Here is a 24,682-nt window from a genome sequence, read left to right as displayed (position 1 = left end):
GGCAGTCTGGCTCCAGAGCCCAAGGTCTTAACCCCTATACCAACATACCAACGTCTCAAACTTTAGGTCTCAGAACTCCTTTATACTCTTAAATATTATTAAAGACCCATTACATACCAATATAAATGATTTTTTATTAAAACTACTATATTTTCCAAAATAAAAAATTAGTGTGGATAGAGGCACTGATATATATTTTTGCAAATTTCTTTTTTTAGGCTACTTAACATTCTTTTATTTTAGTTTTTTTAGCTTTATTGAGTTACAGTTTACATACAAAAAAAAATTGCACACAATGTAAGCATATGCCCCTGATACCATCACCACAATCAAGGTTCTAAGCATATCCATCACCTCAAAAAATTTCCTTGTGTTTTTTCGTGGAGTTTTGCTTTTGTTTTTTGGTAAGAACACTTAACAAGAGATCTATCCTCCTAACATATTTTAAAGCGCACAATACCTTATTAACTGTAAGTACTATGTTTTACAGCAGATCTTTAGAGCTTATCTTGCATAGCAATAACTTTATACCCATTGAAAAACAAATCCCCATTTAACTTTACTGCACATTCAAATCAACTGAGGAACTTTTATAAACCCCAATGGACCACATACCACCACATACCAATTAAATCAGAATGAAGTGAGAGCTAGGCATTGATAGTTTGTAAAGATTTCCAGGTGATTCTAATGCAGAGCAAAGTTTGGAAACCACAGCCTCTCTCTAGCTTAACAGAAGACAACTGGCTTCTCTCAACAGCTGTTGCATTCATTCTACTGTGCTATCTCATGCTCTGTAGCCTGGGCAGAATACCACCGTAAACTCACGGAAAGGAGAAATGAGGTCTTAGTATTATCATGAAAATTGTTTTCAGGTCGCAGAACCCCTAAAAGGGTCTCAAGGACTCCAGGAGATTCCCAGACCATGCTTTGAGTACAGCTGCCTTATATTATATTGGCTCCCACTGACTGAATACCTGCTAAGTATTAGAGATCGTACCTCCATCATCTCACCTGATTGTCATGACAGCCCTCTGAGATGGGCCTATGTCACAGACATGAAAACTGACACTCAAACTGGTTAACTTTTCTGAGACCACAAAAGGGAGTATGATTTAGAACCAGGATTTGAATCAAGATCCCTAACTCCAAATCTCAGTATCCTCTGCTTCTTTTGGCATAGAAAAACTTAGCATACGCAAAGAAATAAACTACCAGGCTTTCATTTCTGCCATAAGCTGGAAGGAGAAAGGTCTATAGGTCCATGTGTGAGGGCAGAAGATGGGGGAGAGAGGTTCTGATGAAAAATATTTATTTTTAAATATTTATTTCCAGTGGAGTGAGGTTCTGATGAAAAATATTTGGCTACTGAATGAGGTTCAGACTTGTGGGGTTTGAGATATATTTAAGGGTGAGAGGCCCCGTCACCTAATGGTAAGGGTTTTTTTTTTTCCCCCCCAAAGCCCCAGTAGATAGTTGTATGTCATAGTTGCACAGCCTTCTAGTTGCTGTATGTGGGACACGGCCTCAGCATGGCCGGAGAAGCGGTGCGTCGGTGCGCGCCCAGGATCCGAACCCAGGCCGCCAGCAGCGGAGCGCGCGCACTTAACCGCTAAGCCACAGGGCTGGCCCTGGTAAGGGTTTTTAAATCAAACCTAGGTTTAAATGTTGGTTTTGCAATTTAAAGCTTAGTGACTTGAACAAATTACTTAACCTTTATGAACTTTAAATTCCCAGACAAAGATGCAATAATAATATCTATCTAACGGCTTTATCGCGAGCCTTAAATAAAATATGTGAACTGATCTACCAGTGCTTGGAACTTAAAAATCACTTAGTAAATGGTAGGTTTTCTTTTAAATTTATAATTGAGGTTTTCTTGCTTTCTAAACATCACATTTTATCACTTATTATGTTACTTTAGGCCAGTTTCCCCCATTTCTTGAACTTTAGTTTCCACAATTACAAAATAGACTCAATACTATAGGTGGTAAATGGACAGTGCTTGGCATATAAGTAGATATTCAACTAATGTTACTTTCCTAACTGTTAAAAATGTAAAGTAGTCCCTCGGAACAGAAAGAAGACCTCAAAAAACTACAAAGCTCTTAAGTACTTGGACTTACATTTCCTTAGTATTAATTATAAGTACAACAGTGGGAATTTCCAACTTGTAACGAAGTTCTATTTGCAATAAGATCTTTAATTTCATCTCTGAGGGACCCTGCATCTCCCTTACCAATTCTCTGACACCAACACCTTCCAACACCAGATAACTCTGGGTGCCAGCGCCTTGCTGAACAACTAAAACACACCGTAATATTACTTCCTGATACTGGACAGCATTGTGATAACCATCTGGATGGGAGAAAGAACCAAAGCAGAACCATTATCTCTCAGAGCACTGCAGAGAACCCAGCAATCAGAAAAATCATCCCTGCTTTCAAGGGACATATAATATAGACCAATGGCTGTGTAAGGTAAAAACACAAGTAATTATGACGTAGAATGTAGTTTTCGTAAGAGAGGCAAATGTTTAAAGGATAAAAAATAAAGGCGGAGTGCTAGGAGGTGGGAGGAATAAAAAAAAGAAAAATTCCTATTAGGCAAATATTAAGTAAATAAAAGTTTAGTTAATAAACTTTTATGTAGACTTGAAGAAAGACATCATCATTTGGAAGCAAGAAAGCCACTAGACAATGACAAGAAGTTTAATTCAGAGACAGAAATTTTAGACGTGTAATAGACCTGATAAAATATCCTCAAACATTACACGGGAAAAAAAATAATGGAACAAAGAAAGTGCTCCTGACAAATCCAAATTGTAGTAGGATTGCAATACACTCAAGCACTGAAAAGTCAATGGAGCCAAACCAGCAAAGACAAAGTGAAAGTTTACTTATTTATATACATTCAAATTCAAGTGTATTCGGGAGGAATCACACACAGAGTCACCTAAGTGAGCCCCCTGGCCACAAAAACCAGAGTAGCAAACAACCCCAGACAGACCTGGGAAAAACAAGGGCCTATACACAGAAAAGGATATGAAAAATCAGGTTGTGCAACCCCAATACAAGCCACATCGATGCCATACATTTGCCAAGTTCTGATCCGACTCCCATGCTCACTAAAATGAAGACACACACCTCTAACCACCCATCATCCTAGACTCAAACCTCGGGCCTCACAATCATCCACAACTCAGACGCTAGGTAATTATCATTCCTGCCACCAACCGTTCAAGCACTTGAGCAGAAATTCATAAACCCACAACCAGAATCTTAAATGGATGGTAGATCTTATGTTTCCACTCCTCTCCTCTCTATAGCATTGATAAGGAGTGACTGCATAGCTTTTACTTGCATGTTCTTGATGACCAAGTTCTCTATTCAAATGGTAGTCTGTTCCACTAATGAACTGCTCCAATGGTGGGAGATAGCATCTTTTTATGTTGCACCAAAATCAGCCTCTCCAGAACTACTACTACCCATTTTTTCTAACCCTATGATTCCAAACTATCTTAAAGAAAAGATAGGCAGAGGAAGAAATAGAGAAGAGAGAGAGAGAAGATATGAATTAACCTCAGATTCATCAATAGAGCTGCCATATTTCAGCCCTTTAGATTAGGCAAACAAATAATTACCTAACTTCAGCCCTGGGTCTCTAATGAAATAAAGCAATGGACAAGGAAATTAAAAAGTAATGAAAAACCCAACATATGAACATAAAGGTTGAATCTGGCAGGGGCAGGGGGTATAATCTCTTTGGGCAAAACTTTCTTTGATTCATCTCCCAAATGTTTACACACTCCTAGCCATCAGCTTCCTGGTGATGGCCAAGAAGTGTAACATTGATGGCCACACAGCTCCAGACCAGACTGAAAAGAGAGGATACAAGGGAACTAGACGGATGGAGGAAAAAGGTGGGTTTATAGGTAAAAGTGCTATTTCAATTTATATCCCAAAATATGGAACTCTTGCCTCAAGCCTCGGGGTGTGTGTTCTACAGCACTAAAGTACATTTTTAGGCCATTTCTATTAAATCTGACACAAAACATACACGGTCCCACTAGAACCGTAGTGTGCACAAATGAGGATAATATCTGGAGACTATGTACAACACTCCCAGGTGGATGGGCTTAATGATTCTTCAATCTCTCTGCATGGATGCCTCCTTCCCACCTACTCTCTCCTAAAAGTGAAGTAAAAAGGTAAAGTCCTAACAGCCCATCTTGGGAGAATTTCTAGAGCCCTGCTTGCCCTTGGGGACTCACCATCCACACCTGCTTACAGGGTGGGGGCTGCAAAGTTCTTCTAATTAAGGTAATGTGAAGTATGCCAGGCAGTCCCCTGGGGTCTTTTTCAAGAAGTGAAACCTCCTGGTAAGGCAGAAACTTTTTTGTATATCCTTCGGCTCTGGTGAGTGTGTAATAAACCAAAGTAATTGGGGCGAAGCCCAAGGTAGCAGAAGCCACTGATTTCCTGTCACCTGGTAGCTATCAGAGATCCCAGGCCCGGCCCATCTCACTCACCCGCTGTGTACTTGAGAAAGAAGCAGCAGAACTGAACACAGCAGCAGGCATCCAAATCAGCCCTTGAGCCCCAAGGCCTTGGAGACTCAGGTAAGGAATCAGTTTGCTTTGTTTAAATGACTACAAGGAGTGATGGATGGATAAGGCATAGGATGGCTTTGGAGACTGGAGTTCCCTGACTTTCATTCCAGGACTTCCCTGGTCAGGTTTTCTGATAGTGTTATGATTTGAGAAGGGCTGATACCAAGGCTTGCTGCTCACCCACTTCCTTAACCACTCTCTCTCTCAAGAATGACCCTGGCCAATCAACTGTGAGTCATTCCACAAAAGTAGCAGATTGCAGCATGTAGATTAAAGCATGGTTACTAACCTGCTGGGCTCAAACCTGACTTTGAGGTTATATGGCTTACAAGCCATATAAACTTCGGCAAGTCACTAAACCTCTACGTTCCTCAGTTTCCTCATCTATAAAACGGGTATAGTGATAATACCCATTGCATTATGAAGGTTAAATGAGCTATAATCCCCAAGCTCTTAGAACCGCCTGGTACCAAATAACTAATCAGTCATGGCTATAATGAAAACAACTCCATTCCTCTTGTTTTAAATGCTTTTGTCTCCGAAGATTTCCCGCTAAACATAAATCCTCCTAGATGTTGTTAAGCCTCACAGGCTGCTAACATTTTCTGGAGGGTACTAGTGGACACCAAATTGAGCACAATATCCTGCCCCAAATCTATCACAGAAGCCTAGAGTGAGAGTGGGCACTGGAGATGAGGAAGCTCTAATAAAAGGAAACAAAGGTGAATTTTAACCCTGTCCTAATTGTTTCCTGACACCTGTATATAATGTGATTCGCTTTCCTTGTTTCCTGTAAAATGGCTTGATCTCAGTGATCATCGGGTGAGATAAAATTGTCACCTTTTGGTCTGACATCCCGAGCATTTGTAAACCTGCCCTGAGACAGCAGTTCAGTTTAATGTTCCGTTTAACGTTTTTTGAGCTCAAAGTATGGAGAACACAGGTTCCCTGTGTAATCCTAGTAAAACATTCCCTTAAGGAATTTACACCCCATTAGAGAAGTTACAATATGACGTAGAAAGAAAACAGCTGGTGACAAGTAAGGACTGCAAAGAGCTGTGGGCTTTGAAGAAGTCCTGCCATCAGGTGAGGAGAGCAGGAACAGCCTCAGGTGATGTGAATGTCTTATGGGGAATCTGAAAGTCAAGAGGTGGGAGGAAGAGCCCTTCAAAGTGGAGAGGATTTAGAGAAGAAAGCAGGAGGCACGTCCAGACCAGGGGCTCCGGTGGGGACAGTTGGGTGTGAGCTTCCGAAGTTATGTGGAGCTGAACCGTGAAGGGCAGGAGGAGCCAGGTGCAGGGTTTCTCCAAAAGGCAAGGACGGATCAGAGAAAGTTGAGCCTCAGGAGGAGCATGACTTAAGCAGTGATTTAGGGAGTCTGATCTAGCGGCCTTGTGGAGGATGGATTAGAAAAGAGAAAGACTGAAGGCAGAAAAGCAAGATTTTTGTGCTTAAACCAGGAGAGGAAATGAGAGTCAAACTCAGCGGGTAACACTGAAAGTAGAAAAAAGGTCCATATGCAAGACAAGATATATTACAAGGAAGAAACGACATGACTTCGCCATTGACTGAATGTAGGAGATAAAGGAACTGGAGTGAAATACAGTTCCAACTTTTTCAGCCTGGGTGAGAGGGGAAACAGAAATAAAGCAATCTGAGGGATGAGGCCTGAGGAAAGGCACTGACTTTGCTGTACCGTCCTTAAAGAGAGCAGTTTCAGTTGAGTGGCTCTGGCAGAATAGTTGAAGCATTGAGGAGTGAGCGGGTGGTGAGGACGGGGAAGAGGAGGGTGGAAAGATCGATCAGCTTTTTTTTTTTTTTTTAAATTATTTTATTGAAATCATAAGTTTATAACATTGTGTAATTTCGGGTGTACATTATTATTTATCAATTTCTGTACAGACTTCATCGTATTCGCCACCAGTAGTCTAATTTTTATCCATCACCATACATATGTGCCCCGTGACCCCTTTCGCCCACCACCCCCAGCCACCTTCCCCTCTGGTAACCACTAATCTGTTCTCTTTATCCATGTGTTTATCTTCCACATGTGAGTGAAATCGTGCAGTATTTGTCCTTCTCTGTCTGGCTTATTTTGCTTAGCATCATACTTCAAGGTCCATCCATGTTGTTGCAAATGGGATGATTTTGTCTTTTTTTTATGGCTGAGTAGTATTTGATCAGCTTTTAAGAAGCTGTGGCTATCCCTATGTGTTTGTTTATTGTTGTTATTATCTACTACTTGGATAGGTGGTTACCAGAGGGGAAGGGGGGAGGGAGGAGGGTGAAAGGGATAATTTGGTACATGTGTGTGGTGATGGGTTGTAATTAGTATTTTGGTGGTGAACATGATGTAATCTATGCAGAAATAGAAGTACAATGATGTACACCTGAAATTTTTACAATGTTATAAACCAATGTTACTGCAATAAACAAAAAATTAAAAAAAAAAAAAAGCTGTGGCTAAAGGAGAGGAGAGACTGGGCAGTGGCTGGGGACGTTGCTAGACTGGAAGGGGCTTTGGGATTGGGGACATTGCAGCACATTTTAATCATAAAAAAGGTCCAGTAATAACAATTGTTCTTTGAGTGTTTAGTACTTTATACATTGCAAATTATCTCATGTTCTCAAAACAATACTTTGAATAGAGAGATCACAAAAGGAGCAAGCAACAGAGCTGGGACCAGCCCCTTCTGCTCCACACTGCCATAAATAAAAGTGAGAGACTGAAGATGCAAGTCCTTCAATTTCTTTGAAGGACTGAGGTCTTAGAGGAAAGAGATGGGCTAAGGAGCATAGGCAGAGGGAAAGGAAGTAAGAACATTCTCCCTCCGAGATAAATGTGCAAGAGGCCCAAAAAGATAAAAATGCAAAACTATTTTGAGTGGGAAAGGAGGAAGCTGAGGTAACAAAAGCTAAGTAGCTTCGAACTTCTCAGCAAATGATGGAATTATTGGACCTAAAAATCATTACTCAAACCAAAACCCATAAAAGGTGTGAGCTCTTCTTCAGGGGATGGACACAGAAACTGTGGTGCCTTTTAAAAAAACAAAAAAGATTTGCAGAAGTTGCTGTAATAAAATGGGGCAGTGTCTGATAAACTGAGTCCTGATTTCAATATAGCTTAGTGGAAATAAAATCCTATTACTATCACATTTTGCTCAATATGGTCAGTACGCCTACTAATGTACCAACAAGTCTTTGAGCATAATTGTGTGTTGGACACTAAGTCAATGTGAACATTCTTTTTTAATTTTTAATGATAGGCAAAGATGCAGGAATCTATCCTATACTTAGGAGTATGTGGTCTAGTTTTATATATTCCCGTAGAATGAAATTTTTCATTACCCAGTCAGTCTACAATGCCCTAGCATTAAAAAAAATATTTTAGACGCATTACTTCCATAAAAAATGCAAGTAGCATATAGAAACAGGTATGTTTGTGTTTAAAAAGAACTACTTTACAGTAATATTTGTTGAAGGCTTTGTAGAAATATAGTTTCCAAAATGAGGCATCATGTTACTAGAGAAGTAAAATATTTCCCCCCAATGGTCATTACTGCCATTAGTCATTACAGACACAGCCTCAGTAGAACCTGCTTATTAAAAGGTTTATCTCATCAATAATACAGACACAGCCTTAAGCAGTTGATGAGGGAGAAATTAAAACAACGGTAGTCCAAACATCTCCTTCTGACCAGATTATTGACGACCTTTACTCTTTAGTGAGTGCCCTCACTAAAATGAGCCCTTTGGAGAGCAGTGTCATTCCACACTTACCATGGGAAAGTTAATTAACCTCTCTGAACCTCCATATCCACATCTTTACAAACAACAAAATGCCTACTTAATGAGGAAGCTGTGGGAAGAGTTGGAACTAGATACACAATATCCCTGGCCCATAGTAGGTGCTCAGTAACACCTATACTCAGCTGGTCTAGCCTGTGGTGCAGCAGAAAGAGCACCAGCCTTAGAGCCCTGGTGACTGCCTTCTGGTTTGGCTCTGTCACGAAGTGCGAGGGCTTTAACAAGGCATGTCCCATCCCTGGGCCGCAGTTTCCTCATTTATCAGATGAACACAATGGTTTCTGAGGTTCTGACTAGCTCCAAAAATCCTGCCTGGTGACCATAATCCATTTGTAAACTCCTTAGTGGGCAGTATTAATATATTCCTTTTCGGGGGCCGGCCCGGCCCGGTGACGCAAGCCGTTAGGTGCACGCGCTCTGCTGCGGCGGCCCGGGGTTCACCGGTTCGGATCCCGGGCGTGCACCGACGCACCACTTAGAAAGCCATGCTGTGGCGGCGTCCCATGTAAAGTGGAGGAAGATGGGCACGGATGTTAGCCCAAGGCCAGTCTTCCTCAGCAAAAAAAGAGGAGGATTGGCAGATGTTAGCACAGGGCTGATCCTCACACACACACACACACAAAATATATATATATATATATATATATTCCATTTTGTTGGGGGTCTTGTGGGGTGGTCTGTGGTGCAAAGCAGATCCCCGAGACCACATGACACCTGATAATCTAGAGCTGGGGCGAAATCAATTGTGAAGCACCCAGTGAAAGCTTCCTCTCTTCCCTTCAGCCTGTGGCCCAGACAGACCTTCTGTTTGCAACTGAATATAGCACATCTATTTGAAGAAGTAGGAAGAGGTTCATAAGTGAAAGGCTGAATTCCTATTCCCCACAGGGGACAAAGCAGCCTGATACTATGGATACCTCGCTGTATAGGACCAAATCCTCATCTTAAATCTCTAATAGTCATGTAACTTTGAAGAAGTTACCTAACTTTTCTGTGCCCTTGTTACCTTTTCTACAAAATAGGGCCAACAATTCATCCCTTGTCTACTCTACGAGGCTCAAATGACATGCCAGATGTGAAATCTCTTTGTAACTACCAAGTGGGTACAAATGTGAGGCCTGGGAGACTCCCAGACACCTCTCTTATAGCATACTTGCGAGTGCTCAGGTCTGTGTGACTTCAGTAAGATAAGTGAGCTGGACAGACAGTTCTGGTCTCTAAATCCCCTTACATGAATGACTTGAAGTCAATAAAGACAAGATCAAAGATGTGTCCCTACAGAGAGATTTCCAGGGCCCAGGAAAGACCCAATAGAATTCATGGAAGTAACTGACATGAACAAATGAATACCAAAAGGAAGCACAAGATGAAGAAGGTTGAACAGTCTTAAAATGTTAGAGCTGGAAAGGACCTTGATAATAATCACTGTCTAACTGCAGAAATTAATAAATCATGAATTCTAAGAACAAACAGCATTTACTACTTTCTTCCTATGTACTAGGCACTTTCACGTTAACTTATTTCTCACAGCATGTCTGTGAAAGGGGTATTGTTCTCATTTTTCAGATGGAAAAAAAACGAAACTAACGTTCATACAGGTAATAATACTAAGAATGAGAATAGCAACAAACAGTATGGTGATTCCTCAAAAAAAATTAAAAATAGAACTACCATATGATCCAGCTATTCCACTTCTGGGTATTTATCTAAAGAACATGAAAACACTAATTCAAAAAGATATGTGTACCCCTATGTTCACTGCAGCATTATTTACAACAGCCAGGACCTAGAAACGACCTAAGCGCCCATTGATGGATGAATGGATAAAGAATATGTGGTATATATACACAATGGAATACTACTTAGCTATAAAAAAAGATGAAATCTTGCCATTTGTGACAACATGAATGGACCTTGGGGGTATTATGCTAAGCAAAATAAGTCATATGGAGAATGACAAATACTGTATGATTTCACTTATGTGGAAGATAAAACAACAACAACAAACAAACACATGAATACAGAGAACAGATTGGTGGTTACCAGAGGGGAAGGGGTGTGAGGGGTAGGTAGGTGAAAGGGGTAAAGGGGCACACGTGTGCAGTGATGGATGGAAACTAGGCTTTTGGTGGTGAACATGATGCAGTCTACACCGAAGTCAAAATATAAGGATGTACACCTAAAATTTATATAACGTTATAAACCAATGTAGCCTTAATTAAAAAAAAGAACAAAGAACTATGATTAAAAAAAGAATAGCAACAAAAACAGGTAATAATTATTCAGACACAGATGCTAATTTACATACATTTATTTCTTCATTAACATTTATTAGGAAACTACTAAATCCAGGCATAATTTTAGACTCTGAACAAGAGAGAACAGGTCTCTGCTTTGATGGAATTTATGTTCTGGTGGGCAGAGAGACAATAAACCAGCAGGCAAATAATCAAGGTAATTGCCCACAGTGATAAGTGCCATCAGGCAAATAAAATGGGGTGTTGTGAGAGAGAGTAACTTAGAGGATGCACTGTGGATTGAGGGTTCAGGGAAGGCTTCTCTGAGGAGCTGACATCTGAGCTACACCTGAATGAAAAGACACCAGCCAGGCACAGACCATCAACCCATTTAAGTCTTACAGCAACCCTACGAGACAAGAAATATTATTATTCCCATTTTACAGCTGAAGAACTTGAGGCCCAGAGAATTTAAAGAACTTGCCTGAAGTTTCACAGCAAATAGAAGAATCATGATATAAACGTAGGCAATCGGACTCAGGAGGCCATGGTGGTCTTACACACAACCTTAGAGAGGCTCCTTGAAGGGATTTATTCAAGGTCACAGAGTTAGAGGTAGAGGAAAGACTAGAATCAGCCTCTCCTGATGCCAAGGACAGTCTTTACCATAATCTGTCATGGGCCTCTGGCCCATCACAATGGACAAAAGCAGATAAGCAAAGAGACAAGGACAAGTCAATACAAAATACATTTTCCAGTATTAAAGCATAAGAAAAGCATCCAGGGATGAGAGACAAATAGGACATGCAGATACATGAGCATGGTGTTCTCTACAAAGATAAAGGATTCTCCAAACATGGCCATCAAGAATACCAGCAAGGACCCCTGGGCCTATATGTCCTTGCCTGAGATGCCCCCTCTGGATCTGGTCTCAGAACGTGGCAGTGGGCATGGCCTCAGAGCCAAAACCACTAGGAAGAGGCCATGTCTACCCTCAATGACAGCCATGGAGAGAATACAGAGAAAAGTATTCAGATGCATGGCACAAGATAAAAGACTGCTGAAAATCCTGTTCTTTCTTTCCTCATTTTATCATTTGTTTTATTTTTAGGAGTTTTGAGAGAGAAATGACAACACCCAGAAATTCAATGAGTGGAGCTTTCCCAGCAGAGACTGTGAAAGGCCCTGTTGCCATGCATCCTACTCAAAAAGGACTTCCTAGGAGGATGCCTTCTGTGGTGGGCCCGACGCAAAGCTTCTTCATGAGGGAATCTAAGGCTTTGGGGGTGAGTCAGCTGTCCTTCATTCCATATCCTAGGGAGTCTCTGGCCTACACAAGCAGATGCTGTAGGTGAGGTACAGAATTCAATCCAACCTGGCGGTATTTGATCCAACCTGAGGTGTCCTTTATGGCTGACACAGTGGGCTGAATCAGGATGTATCAGAGAAGTTATCAAGGTGATCTTCTGCCCCCTTTTGATTTTGAAGTTTGCATATTTAGGGTTCTCTCCTGCCAGTTCAATGCCAGCATCCCAGGTATATCTGCCTTGGAAATGCCCCAGGTGGTGGGGAAAATGGATCTGAACAAGACGAAGGTCCTGGTACCTCCACCACTTCCTTTGGGTATTTTACACAGCCCAGGTCAGGAGTCAGGGCTTCCAGCCTTACCTTTGCTTTCTGACTTGACGATTTCAGTTCATCCATCAGTGATGATTTTCAGTTCAGTGCCCCTGTTCTCTCCCCAGGCTGTCCAGATTATGAATGGGCTCTTCCACATTGCCCTAGGCGGCCTCCTGATGACCCACTTGAAGGTCCATGCACCCATTTGTATAACTGTGTGGTACCCTCTCTGGGGCGGCATTATGGTAAGTAAAAACTAACAGTCCTTTGGGGAGTGATGCAGACAAAAATGTTAAATAGCTCCACAGGGGGCCAGCCCCGTGGCTTAGCAGTTAAGTGCGTGCGCTCAGCTACTGGCGGCCTGGGTTCGGATCCGGGCGCACACCGACACACCACTTCTCCGGCCATGCTGAGGCCGCGTCCCACATACAGCAACTAGAAGGATGTGCAACTATGACATACAACTATCTAATGGGGCTTTGGGGAAAAAAAAAAAAGGAGGAGGATTGGCAATAGATGTTAGCTCAGAGCCGGTCTTCCTCAGCAAAAAAAAAAAGAGGAGGATTAGCATGGATGTTAGCTCAGGGCTGATCTTCCTCCCAAAAAAAAAAAAAAAACTGCTCCACAGGAATATACCAGATTATTTATGTGTTGAGGAAAGTATATGGGTAGGAAATAGGTTATCAGGTTAAAGTAATTTAGTGGAAAGAGAGGTTGACTAAATTGAGCGTGAATCCCATGGTTGAGAGTCAGTGGTCATGCTTCATGTGAATTCAGAGAAAGATGCCCTACATGGATTTACACGGGGAAGAAAGGTTGTTCAAAGCAGTATCTCTCCAAAGACAATCTGTGTGTGTGTGGGGTGGGGGAGGGCACAAGACATCTGGACTGTATAGCATGGTGTATCAGAAAGCAAGAGGGAGCAGGAGCATCCCACTTCCTCCCACCTGGTCCTTCTTCCCTACAATTCTATTTAGTTACTATCATACATGGTAAAATTAGTCCCATCCCAAATAAATCTCCTTTCACTTATCAATAGAGCAGCACTTCTGATGGCTGTTTTGTGTACATATTTCCAAGCTTGTGACCTTGTCTGGGTGTGGTATGGGGCAGTGATGTTTATATCACCATTACACTTTCATAGTTGCTAACACAAAGACGAGCCCAGGACTGAAATTTTCAAAACAAGGAGAGAGAGATTAGAATAAGAGTTTCCCCCAGTTTACAGCTTGAACAGTAGGAAAGAAAGATGAGAAATAATCATCATCACTTCCTGTAGCAGCCAACATTTTAATGCAGTGCCTATGACATTCAAGCCAAGTATTTCCTTCTACATCAACTCACTCTGCATTGACATCAAAGCCATTTAAATCACTGTGAACTCCTAAGAGCAATTCCACAAATTAAAAAAAAAAAAAAAAAAAAAAAGGAACTAAAAATAAAACTTGTAAATTCACAGTGTGAGTATTAACTGACATGGAAATCTGAGTTCTGCCTCTTTGGTCTTATTATATTCCTAGCCACAGGTCCCTAATTGGTTGAATAAAAGGTATGGATTGAATGTAGTTGAGTCTGAATAAAGGGGAAATGTGACTACTGAAAAATGACTGAATCTGATAAAAATGGTTGGATAGTTTAGTGAAAGCGGCTGAAAGTGTGGATAGCTTTTTTACAACCAGTTCTCAATGTTAAAAAGTGATCTCCTTCTCTCCCTCCCTCCCTCTCTGCTGCTTCTCCCATCTCTCCCATGCCCTTCCCCACCCACCACCTCTCTTTTTACAGTTTATCATTTCTGGATCACTCCTGGCAGCAGCAGAGAAAAACCCCAGGAACAGTTTGGCAAGTAATCGTATGTTCTTCTTTCCCATGCATCAGAGAAATATCTATTTTTTCGGTTAAAAACAAGGTCCCTTAAAGACCTTTGGAATCACAGTAGCATTGAGTTCTCTCTAAACCCTAAAAAGCAAAAGATCCTCTATAACGCTGTTGTGATTTTATTCATGAAAAACTATCTGAAACATGTCCATGGAAACAGAATTGAAGGCAGATCGATGAAGAGCATGCTTCTGGTCTTATGAATGTTAAACGTTGCGTGAGACTAATAGATCTCTTTGAAAACTGTGTCATTTCTCTCAGACCACCATTTAGGAAAACTGTCGAATCAAGGCCGTGATTGACTCAAGTCCTAGTTGACCTTGAGCTATAACCTTGAGCAAGTCAGTTTATCTCCATATACCTCTGAGTTTTCACCTATAAAATGGAGATAGCAGTCCTTTCTATCATTTGAAATGTTCGAGAGGATGAAATAGAGTAATGTATATGGAAGTGCTGTAGAGGCTATACAGAGCTACAGAGGGGTCTTGTTCATACAACCCCTAGGGATGCATTTACACCCAGGAAGAGCTCCCAATTCTGTACAGATCAAGAGCTTACCAGCAAGTTTCCTCCTCCAACTTTTTTATACTTACTAAGCTATTACTAATTTGAGTCACTTCCAAAGGAAGCGAGGGGACTGAGTGGATTGAGATGGCTCCTCTCTAGAGGTGGTCTGACAAGCTCGGTTTGGGAGGAACAAAAACTGTTTACGAAGATCAAGTTGTTTTATTCTCCAAATGCAGCTAGTCCTACTGACTTGCCATTTATAGGTCATATAGCCAGGGATGAAATATATGTTTGTCTTAAAATAATCATCAATAATCCCATACCATTATGATACTTGTCACACATATTTTCCTGTTTCTATCGTTTATCATCCCTGCAAGGTAGAACATTCACAGTGACATCCTCTTACCTATGCTACCCAGAGACATCACCCCTAATTGTATTTTGAAAGATGGTTGACTGGGGCTGACTGCAACCTATGTCAACAGGTGGTGGTGTTGTTCTTGCTGCTGTTTCCACTTGATGGCACAGACCTAGACGTTTCTATCTGCTCTTTCCCTTCCTATATACACAATACCATCCTGCTTCATTGCGGTGGAAGAACCTCCTTCTCTATCTTCTCTCTAACTTCTTATGCAGACAGATATAATCTGAATACTATTTATCTTCATTTACTCAACTAATATTTATTGAATGCCTACTAGGATGGTGGCAGTGGCAGTGAAAAGAAGAGCAAGGATACAAGATATAGAATTAAGGATCACTCTTAGAATTTTTTCTTGATGAACTAACTGGACGTGATAGTATAAAAGGAGATGGGGATGCCCGAGAAAGAAACAGGACTGAGAGATGAAGGTTTTTACTTTATAGTAACAAAGAGACTAAAAATAACTGAGAGAAGAATTTTAGTATGGTGTAGGTGTAGGACCTTTGTGAATCAGGGGAATGGGGTCTGAAATCCCTTCCTAGCTTATATTCTTCAAATGTAAATCAAACCCAATTAATAAATCTTTATGTCTCCATTTCAGGTCAAAGCAAAAATGATAATGAACTCACTGAGCCTCTTTGCTGCCATTTCTGGAATAATTTTATTGATCATGGACATATTTAATATTACAGTTTCCCATTTTTTTAAAATGGAGAGTCTGAATCTTATTAAAGTTCCCACGCCATATATGAACATACACAACTGTGAACCAGTAAACCCCTCTGAGAAAAACTCTCTATCTAATCAATATTGTGACAGCATACGATCTGTGTTCTTGGTAAGTGGGAAATTGGGTTTCTTTTCAGGGAGGAAATATGGCATTTTTATTATGAACATCAACTCTGGATCTAGACTGTCTGTGTCTGCTACTTATCGCTTATGTGGCTTTGGGCAAGACTTTTAACCTCACTATGCCTCAATTTCTTCAACCGTAAAATGGGGAAGGTAACAGTACCTATCTCGTAGGGCTGTTTTGAGGGATAAATGAGTTAATATATGCAAAGCACTTAGAACAGTGTTTGGTACAGAGAAAGTGCTATATAAGTGTTTGCTTTAATGTTTATTATTATTATTATTATTAATGGTATTAATATTTATTATTATTATTAAGATGAACTTTGAAGAAATACCTAAGTTGTTATGAACGTCTTTTGCCTCAAGAAGTTTTTAGTGTAGAGTTTAAAGGAAAAAAATGTGTCTCCCAAGTGTGGAGAGGTTTCCTTGGTTGTGACAGCACACCACCCAAAGCTGGATGCAACTTAATGTGGGACTCAGTAACTATTTTTTCCTACGTAGAATTGATTCTTCAACTATTTATTACTGTCTTACTTTCTATTAGTAACAAGCATTAATTACTGTTGTGTGCCAGGAGGTGTGCTAAGGGTTTGGGTTATAAACATACCAGTAGTTCTTACAGTTAGACATTACTCACTGGAAGAATTGACCTTTCAATCGTTTAATTTTAGCCAACAGTCATTTACTGAGCACCAACCATATTCTCTAAGCCATTCTTACATTTTCACCCTCATTTTTCTGTTGTTCTTCAGGGCATTTTTGCAGTGATGCTGATCTTCGCCTTCTTCCAGAAACTTGTGACAGCTGGCGTTGTTGAGAATGAATGGAAAAAACTGTGCTCCAGACCCAAAGCTGTAAGTAGTAGCCACTTTCTCCACACCTCCCTCTAGGAAAATCATGTCTACAAAGAATCATTTATAGAGAATGTAATCTGATGAGACTTTGAAACTGGGAGCTTCATGAAAAATCTTGTTAGCATATTTCTAGAAAGCAGAAAACATCAATAATGGGGAAAAATGTCTTGAAATTTGAAATAACTCTAAAAGTTAGAGAGAGGATACAGTTCTATAATATGTGCACCCTCTTACTAACGTTGAGTTCTGCTTGCCTTCAGGCATCTATCTTGATTTCATGCCGTACTCAATGTGTAAAAGCAGGATGGCTGAAGGCTGATTAAAGCCACTCCATCTCATTCTTCCATCTCATTTCTCAGTATTCCCTTCCCTGCTAACTTTCCATCTAATCTCTCTTCCAAAACAATAGGCTCACAGAGGCTCCACAATTGGGAGATATGAATATCCCAGTGCTAGAGCTATTACCAACTGCTTCAGAACCATAGAATGTTAGATTCAGAATAAAATTTAGATATCATCACTAATTCCTTCATTTTGCAGATGAGGAAAATAGGATTAGAGGGAAAATTACTTTCCCAATTATATCCAATAAAGGCAAATCAAAACTAGAATCTAAATTCCTCTATTACTGCAGTGTTCTTTCCCAAGTACTGCATGATCATTCCAGGCAAAGTGGCAAATATCTGCTGGCATTGAAGATGAGTTCTGATAAGTGATTTGATAAGGATTTGAGCACTTGGGAAATCAATCCTGGTATTTGGAGGCATATAGGAAATAACATAAGTAGCATAAAAACTAGGAGATATTTGATAAATATTTGTAGAGATTGTTGAGAAATGTGCCAATGGTGAAGGTCGAGAAAAGTTTGTTTAATTTTGTGTTCTAGAATGTAGTTCTCCTGTCAGCTGAAGAAAAAAAGGAACCGGCAATAGAAATAAAAGAAGAAGTGGTTGAGATGACTGAAGTATCTTCCCAACCAAAGAATGAAGAAGACATTGAAATTATTCCGGTCCAAGAGGAAGAAGAAGAAGAAGCAGAAGTAAAGTTTCCAGAACCTCCCCAAGATCAGGAATCCTCACCAATAGAAAATGATAGCATCCCTTAAACTAGTTTTTCTGTTTTCTGCTTCCTTTTTTTTTTAAGCATTAGTGTTCATAGCTTCCAAGAGACATATCTACCCCCCTTTCTTGAGGCACTCTGCATGTATTCTCCACCTCTCTCTCTGATCTTTGCATGGGCTTGCCACAGCTCCCTCTCCCTTGTTCAGAGAATACAGCCACTGCAGCAGATTTTGTCCTCATGTTTCTTGTTTGCAGCACCTTTCTTACATTAAATAAAAGCAGAAGAAATGCTGCAGAATGTGATTTCTCACTAGCCTTTTCCTTGGAGAAGGCTTTGTAGTAATAGCAATAGTAGTAGTTTTTTTCATTTCTTCCCTCTGCAACAGGGAGACTCTGCACCTTTTGAAAAAGATAAATGACTGCTCCACGCCATCCCTAAACTATCTGTAATTCCTTCCACATCTACATTTTTGGTGGAGTCCCTTTTGCACCATTGTTTTAAGGAAAGTAAATAATAATAATAATGAGGTGCAATAAAGAACCTATTCCATCTGTCTTTCTATGGGGCTGACACCACGACATATTCTTAGAGCCTCCACATCCCATCAGGGAAGCTCTAAGTGGCCAATATTCAACCCTTTCTTTGTACAAACAGCACAGCTTATCCATGGACATGTCTCTATCTGTCTTAACTTCCCTAACTCCTACTCTAGGCTCTTAAGTCTACCTACCTTTAGCCTTTAGGCAAAAGAATAAAGAATGAAAGAAAAATGCCGTAATGAGTACCTAAATCTCAAATGATAATCAACATTTGTATTTATAGAATATTTTCCAGTTCACAAAGTATTTTATCAAATAATTGCATTTGATCTTCCATGATCAGGAAAAAAATCCCTATCCCTCTTTTACAAATGATTCAGAGTCTAAGTAACTTGTAAATAAATAAAGGTAATTTGTCAATGGTCACAGCTAGTAATTTTGAGAGCCTTATTTCATACCTAGATCTTCTTACTGTTTTAAAATCAGTAATGTTTGAAATAATCAAATTGCCTATCCAAATTGCCTACATAAACTACTAGAGCCAAGTCAACAGGTTCTATTGAGCGCCTGTTCTCTGACCAGCACGAAACAGGTGTTGAGAGAGACACAAAAGAGTCAGAAATCAGGTTAGACATTCACAACATTTGCAAAACTACTTACATCATTAATATATAATTAGCTGTTAGCCTATATAATACAGACACCAAGTGCCACAGACACTCTCAGAACGAAGATCATGCTTGAAAATAATATAATTAGTTACAATGCCAAATTTCAGGCAATAGCTACGCTGCTTCTCGATTCCTGTTAACCTAGGAAGATGTCACTCTAATCCATCAACCACATTTGAGCCTTTTCTACTTGTTGAGTGCTGCCAGATTCTGGCGGGTATTTGGGCAATGTAATTTCCACTCCCTGTAATATTTCTACTTCGTTAGGGACCACCAATGGAAGATATTTCCTGTGATTAGAAAAAAAGGAGGTAAGACATTTCTCTCTCTATGTAAAGTCCTCAAAATTAGCTTTAAATGAATAAAACTATATTTGTGATCTTGTCGCAACAGATGATTTCCAATATGATATTTCCCCAGTCTTCTGTGCTCTTGTCACATCAGACTGAGGGAGGCTCCTGTAGCCCTAAATTCATATTCACATAACCCCAGTCTGGGTTTGAACCATGAAATGTGAGGATATCGACTACTCACAGCAGTGTATTCTTACACACACACATACCCAAGGGAAATTTTCATGGAATAGGTCATTAATAACGTACCCCTCCCTCTCAGCACTCCAGAACGTGACTGAAACACGTGGCAGGCACTCCTGCCTTGAACTAGAGGAAAGGGAAGAGATGGTGGCAATGGTAGACTCAAGGAAAAAATTTAACGAGAAAACATTCAAGAGAGACAAGATCTTATTTCTGTCTTATTTTCTCCACTTCTGAAATATATATGACGAACCCTTTCCAAACCCATGGTTTCCTTAAGAATTTTATTTTATTCATTTATATGATCTCAAATAATTAGTTTTTACTGACCTCACATAACTCATAATATGAAACACCGTTAAGGTCTACTGTTAAAGAAGCATGAAAATCCTTGCCACAACTTTCTCCCCAATTATTCCTTTGGCAATCTGTTCATGGTAGGGTGACTGACCGTCCCAGTTTGTCCAGAAATGAGGGATTTCCTGAGATGTAGGAAAAACCCAGATAGTCAGAGGCAAACCAGGATGCTTGATCGCCCTAGTTCATAGTAATTTACATAATTTTACCCCGTTGCAATCACTGCATAATATAATCTGCTTTTTGCACTTAACATTGTACCATAAATATTTTTCCTTATTGGTATATAATTTTCATAAGTATTATTTTTAGTTGCAACTTAGCACTTCATTGAATCAGCAGAGAATAATTCACCATTTCTCTATAATTGGGTACTTAGGGTATTTCCAATTTTTTTCTTTGTTTGTTTGCAAATTGCTTTTGGAGCTGCTGAAACCACGAGCAAGATACATATTTCCTCTTCTCCTTATTTAAAATGTTGCTTCACACTTCAAGTTTTGTCTAAGTCTGTCAGTAGGAAGTAATGGCACCTATTAAAAACCAAGAAATTAATTTTTATTACACTTTGACAACAGAATAGTCAAAGCTCCAATACACAGAAATAGTAGCTTCGGATTGATTTAGCATGTTCATTTACGGATTTTATTTATTTTAAATTCTTGGTATATAACCCAAAACACTGATGGGGAGGGTTCATATCAGAAATTTTCCTAAGTTAAGTCTGCGATCCTTAAAGGAGTTTCCTTTAACTCAAAACCTGGTTGTGTACTCTGAGCTAAAGAGGACCAAGCAATAAAAAATGAATATGGTAGAATCATATGGTGGCAAAATCAAAACTAATTTAGGATTATCCTATGGAGTCGTATTTGCCCCTCACTCACCTCTTCCCTTGGTGACTTGCTGTAAGAAAATTACTTTTACCTAGTAAGCATTCTGCTGCGAGAGAACCAAAATCCAAAAGTAAGACACAAACTAATCATTGGGAAATCATTCATCCATTCAATCAAAAATATTTATTGATCCCAGCCTACTGGTGAGCAAAACCAAGCAGAGTCCCTGCCTCTTAGAACTTGCTATCTGGTTGGAGAGAGAGAAATTAGTAAAATATCCATCAGGCACCTACTATGGGTAAGGCTTACTGTTAAGTACACAGGAGTGTACCTAAAGATAAGAGAAGCCCACTGTCCTCAAAAATCTTAGTGCCTAACTAGAGATGATAAAAAACATATGTGTTAAAAGATAATCAGTGGGGTCCCAGAAAATTCAATAGGAAAATAATCTTTTCAACAAATTGTGGTGGGAAAACTGGATAGCCACAGGCAAAAGAATCAAATGGGACACCTACCTCACACTATATACAAAAATTAACTCAAAGTGGATCAGAGGCCTAAATGTAAGAGCTAAAACTATAAAATTCTTGGAAGAAAACATAAGTGTAAACTTCATAACCCCGGATTATACATTAGTTTCTTAGGAATGACACCAAAACCACAAAGAAACAGAAAAAAATAAATTGGACATCATCAAAATTAAAAGCTTTTGTGCTTCAAAGGGCACTATAAAGAAAATGAAAATATAACCAACAGAAGGGGAGAAATTATTGCAAATCGTATATCAGATAAGAGTCCGGTATCCAGAATGTATAAACAAAGCTTACACTCAACAATACAAAGACAAATAACCCAATTTTAAAAATTGGCAAAGTTTAAATACATATTTCTCTAAGGAAAATATACAAATTGTCAATAAGCACATGAAAAGATACTCAACGTCATTAGTCACTAGGGAAATGCAAATCAAAACCACAATGAGATACTACATCACACCCACGGGGATGGCTATAATCAAAAAGAAAGTAACCAGAGTTGATGAGGATTTGGAGAAACTGAAACTCGCATATATTGCTAGTGGTGATGTAAAATGGTGTTGCTGCTTTAAAAAATTGTTTGGCAGTTCCTCAGAAAGCTAAATGTAAAGTTACTCTAAGACCCAGTAGTCCGTTACTAGGTATATGCCCAAGAGAATTAAAAATCTCTGTTTCTGTGTGATCATCTGTGTATGATCACACAGAAACCTGTATACAAGTGTTCATAGGAGCATTATTCACAATAGCCAAAAACTGGAAACAACTCAAATGTCTATCAACTGATGAACAGATAAAGAAAATGTGGTATACCAATATAATGAGACATTGTTCAGCCATCAAAAGGAATGATACACTGGTACTTGCCACAATATGGATGAACCTTGAAAACATCATGTTAAGTACAAGAAGCCAGATACAAGAAGCCACATAATGTATGATTCCACTTATATGAAATGCCCATGATAGGCAAATCCATAGAGACAGAAAGTAGATTCGTGGTCTCCAGAGGCTGGTGGGGAGGGGTGAGGGGGAGAGAACGGAGGGTGATAGCTAATTAATTCAGGTTTCCTTTAGGAGTGATGAAAAGATTCTAGAATTATATAGTGGTGATCCACAGCAGTGCAACTTTGTGAATATAGAATACGTTTTATGGTATGTGAATTACATTCCAATAAAAATAATTTAAAAAGAGATAACCAGTGATATAAGACAGCCAGGAAGGACTAAATAACAGTAAAATGCCCTAGTGACTGGCACAAAATAATTGCTCAATAACATTACAAGATAGGAGTGAGCTGAATGAAAGCCAGAGTATCACAAGAAAATCTCATGGAATAGGAGGGATTTGAGGTGAATCTTAGAGAATAGGTAGAAATTATATAGAAAGAGAAAAAGGAAAGAGTACGGGAAGCCATAGCTATACGGGATGAAAGCAGAAACTTTCCAGTTGTGTTCAGGGGCAATGACAGAACCACCTAGATGGATGATGGTTAAATCAAGGTGTAATTAGACTTCAGGCAGTAGAGAAAGGCTGGGACCACACTATGCAGGGTCTTAAATGCCCACAGCATCTGGACTTTAATTCATAAGCATTAGGGAATCATTGCAGATGTCTGAATAGAGAAGTAAGAAATTATAATTAATCGTTTATAAGTGAGACAGCAGGAGTAAACAAGAAACTAGACCTGAATTAAAGACTATAAAGAAGGGGGGGGTATATTTTAGAGATATTTTGGGGTAGACGGGACTTAATGGAGGTGAAGGACTTTATTAGATATAAAGAAAAAGAGGAAGAAATCAAAGACATCTCTCAGCTTTGAGTTTGGATGATGGGGGGTAGGAAGGACGTCAGATGGTGGAGATGCTAAGGGAGAGACACGGGAAGCTGAGAAAAGAGAAGCATGGGATTGGATTATGAGCTCAGATTGGACCAGTTCTATAATTTTACACTGTAGATTGAAGATTCATTATGATATGTACTGCAAATACCTGGAAATGCAAATTTGAAAATAAGACGAGAGAACAGAATTGAAAATGGAATTGCGTGAAGTGTTCACCTAAAATTGATAAGTTATGGGTTCCCAGGGGAGAGTGATACTTTGCAAGGAATGTCCACATTTAGCTGTCACAGAAAGTGAAATTAGGGACGATGAAGTTGAGGATGTCTAAGAAAGTAGGAGACAGACTTAAGAGAGGGTCCTGTCTTGGAAGCTAACGAAGGACAAGTGTCTCAAAGGGCAAGAAGGCAGCAGAGCAGTCTTGCTGAGAAATCCTAAAGAATGAAGATTGAGCAGAGGCCACTGTATTCAGCAATTAGAGGTCACTGGCAGTATTAGGAGAAATTTAGGAAAGTATTAAGGAGAGAAGACAGACTGCAATTCACTGAAAAATGAATGTGACATGAAAACATTCAAGCCGTGAGAGCAGAGACTGCTTTGGGGATGTTCGGTTGTTAAAAGGAAGGAGAGAGATGATTCAGTGGTGTGAGTGAGAAGCAGGGCAGGGAATTACACAGAATGGTGAATGGTCTAAAACCTGTAGGCGCAGACTGGTACAGGACTACATTCATTTAGCAAATTCACATATTTATTGAGCACCTACTATGTGTTTGGTACTGTCCTAAGTGATGAGGATACAAGCAGTGAACAAGATAGACAAAAATTCCTGCCTTTGCGGAGTTGATATCATTCAGATGCATTAACCTGCTGTCACCAGTGAGTGGTCAAGGGGATGTTGCAAAGTTTGGACACTTCAGTTCTTTTGAGAGCTAGAGTTCAGTTGTATCACTTCCAACTTACTGACATTCTAACAACTTACAATTGTGAGCAGCTTTTACAATGCTCCTGATCTTCAAACCAATATTTTCTCATACAACAATCAATACAGTAGAAACAAATTTGTGGGCTGCAGTATCCATGACAAGAGCAATATTACTCCATGGACCAGGTGAGATCAAGGAAGAGAGAAGTGGCTGGTCCTAAAGCATCAAAAAGCTCTCATTGTGTAAATAACTCTGGCACCATTTTCCAACAGCTTCTTCAGTAAAAGACCCACCCAGAGATCTATCCACAACTCTCTGTGCTTTTATCTGTATAGGAAATGAAACTTGTTAGAGTTACGCTTTTGCGTTTTGCAGGAAACAGCTGCAATGAATCTAAGTTTATGACAGGAACAATCCAAGTCACAAGATGGTAGAAATCTTTATTCAAACTTATTAAATGAAGCAGACACATAAATGTGTTTCTTTTAAGTAAACTTGAATGAGGTGCTTGTCAAAATAATAAGCTGAGCTGCGTCCAGGACATATTATTTACAGACCTTTTGTTTGTCAATGTGGAACGGCAAGAGATTCTTTTA

General features: G+C 39.7%; 1 protein-coding gene across 1 annotated transcript; it reads left to right on the top strand.

The window, feature by feature from the left end:
* The first annotated feature begins 4,444 nt into the window (after positions 1 to 4,444).
* On the top strand, positions 4,445 to 18,902 carry MS4A1 (membrane spanning 4-domains A1). The gene is made up of 7 exons (XM_058526758.1): positions 4,445 to 4,621; positions 11,768 to 11,942; positions 12,402 to 12,521; positions 14,059 to 14,115; positions 15,687 to 15,923; positions 16,693 to 16,794; positions 17,681 to 18,902. The coding sequence occupies exons 2-7, from the start codon at positions 11,784 to 11,786 to the stop codon at positions 17,897 to 17,899; spliced, it is 894 nt and encodes a 297-aa protein (XP_058382741.1). The 5' UTR covers positions 4,445 to 4,621; positions 11,768 to 11,783; the 3' UTR covers positions 17,900 to 18,902.
* The last annotated feature ends 5,780 nt before the right edge of the window (positions 18,903 to 24,682 follow it).

This window comes from Diceros bicornis, chromosome 31 (assembly GCF_020826845.1).
Source record: "Diceros bicornis minor isolate mBicDic1 chromosome 31, mDicBic1.mat.cur, whole genome shotgun sequence".
Classification (NCBI taxonomy): Eukaryota; Metazoa; Chordata; class Mammalia; order Perissodactyla; family Rhinocerotidae; genus Diceros; species Diceros bicornis.
This window is presented reverse-complemented; position numbering and strand designations above follow the sequence as displayed.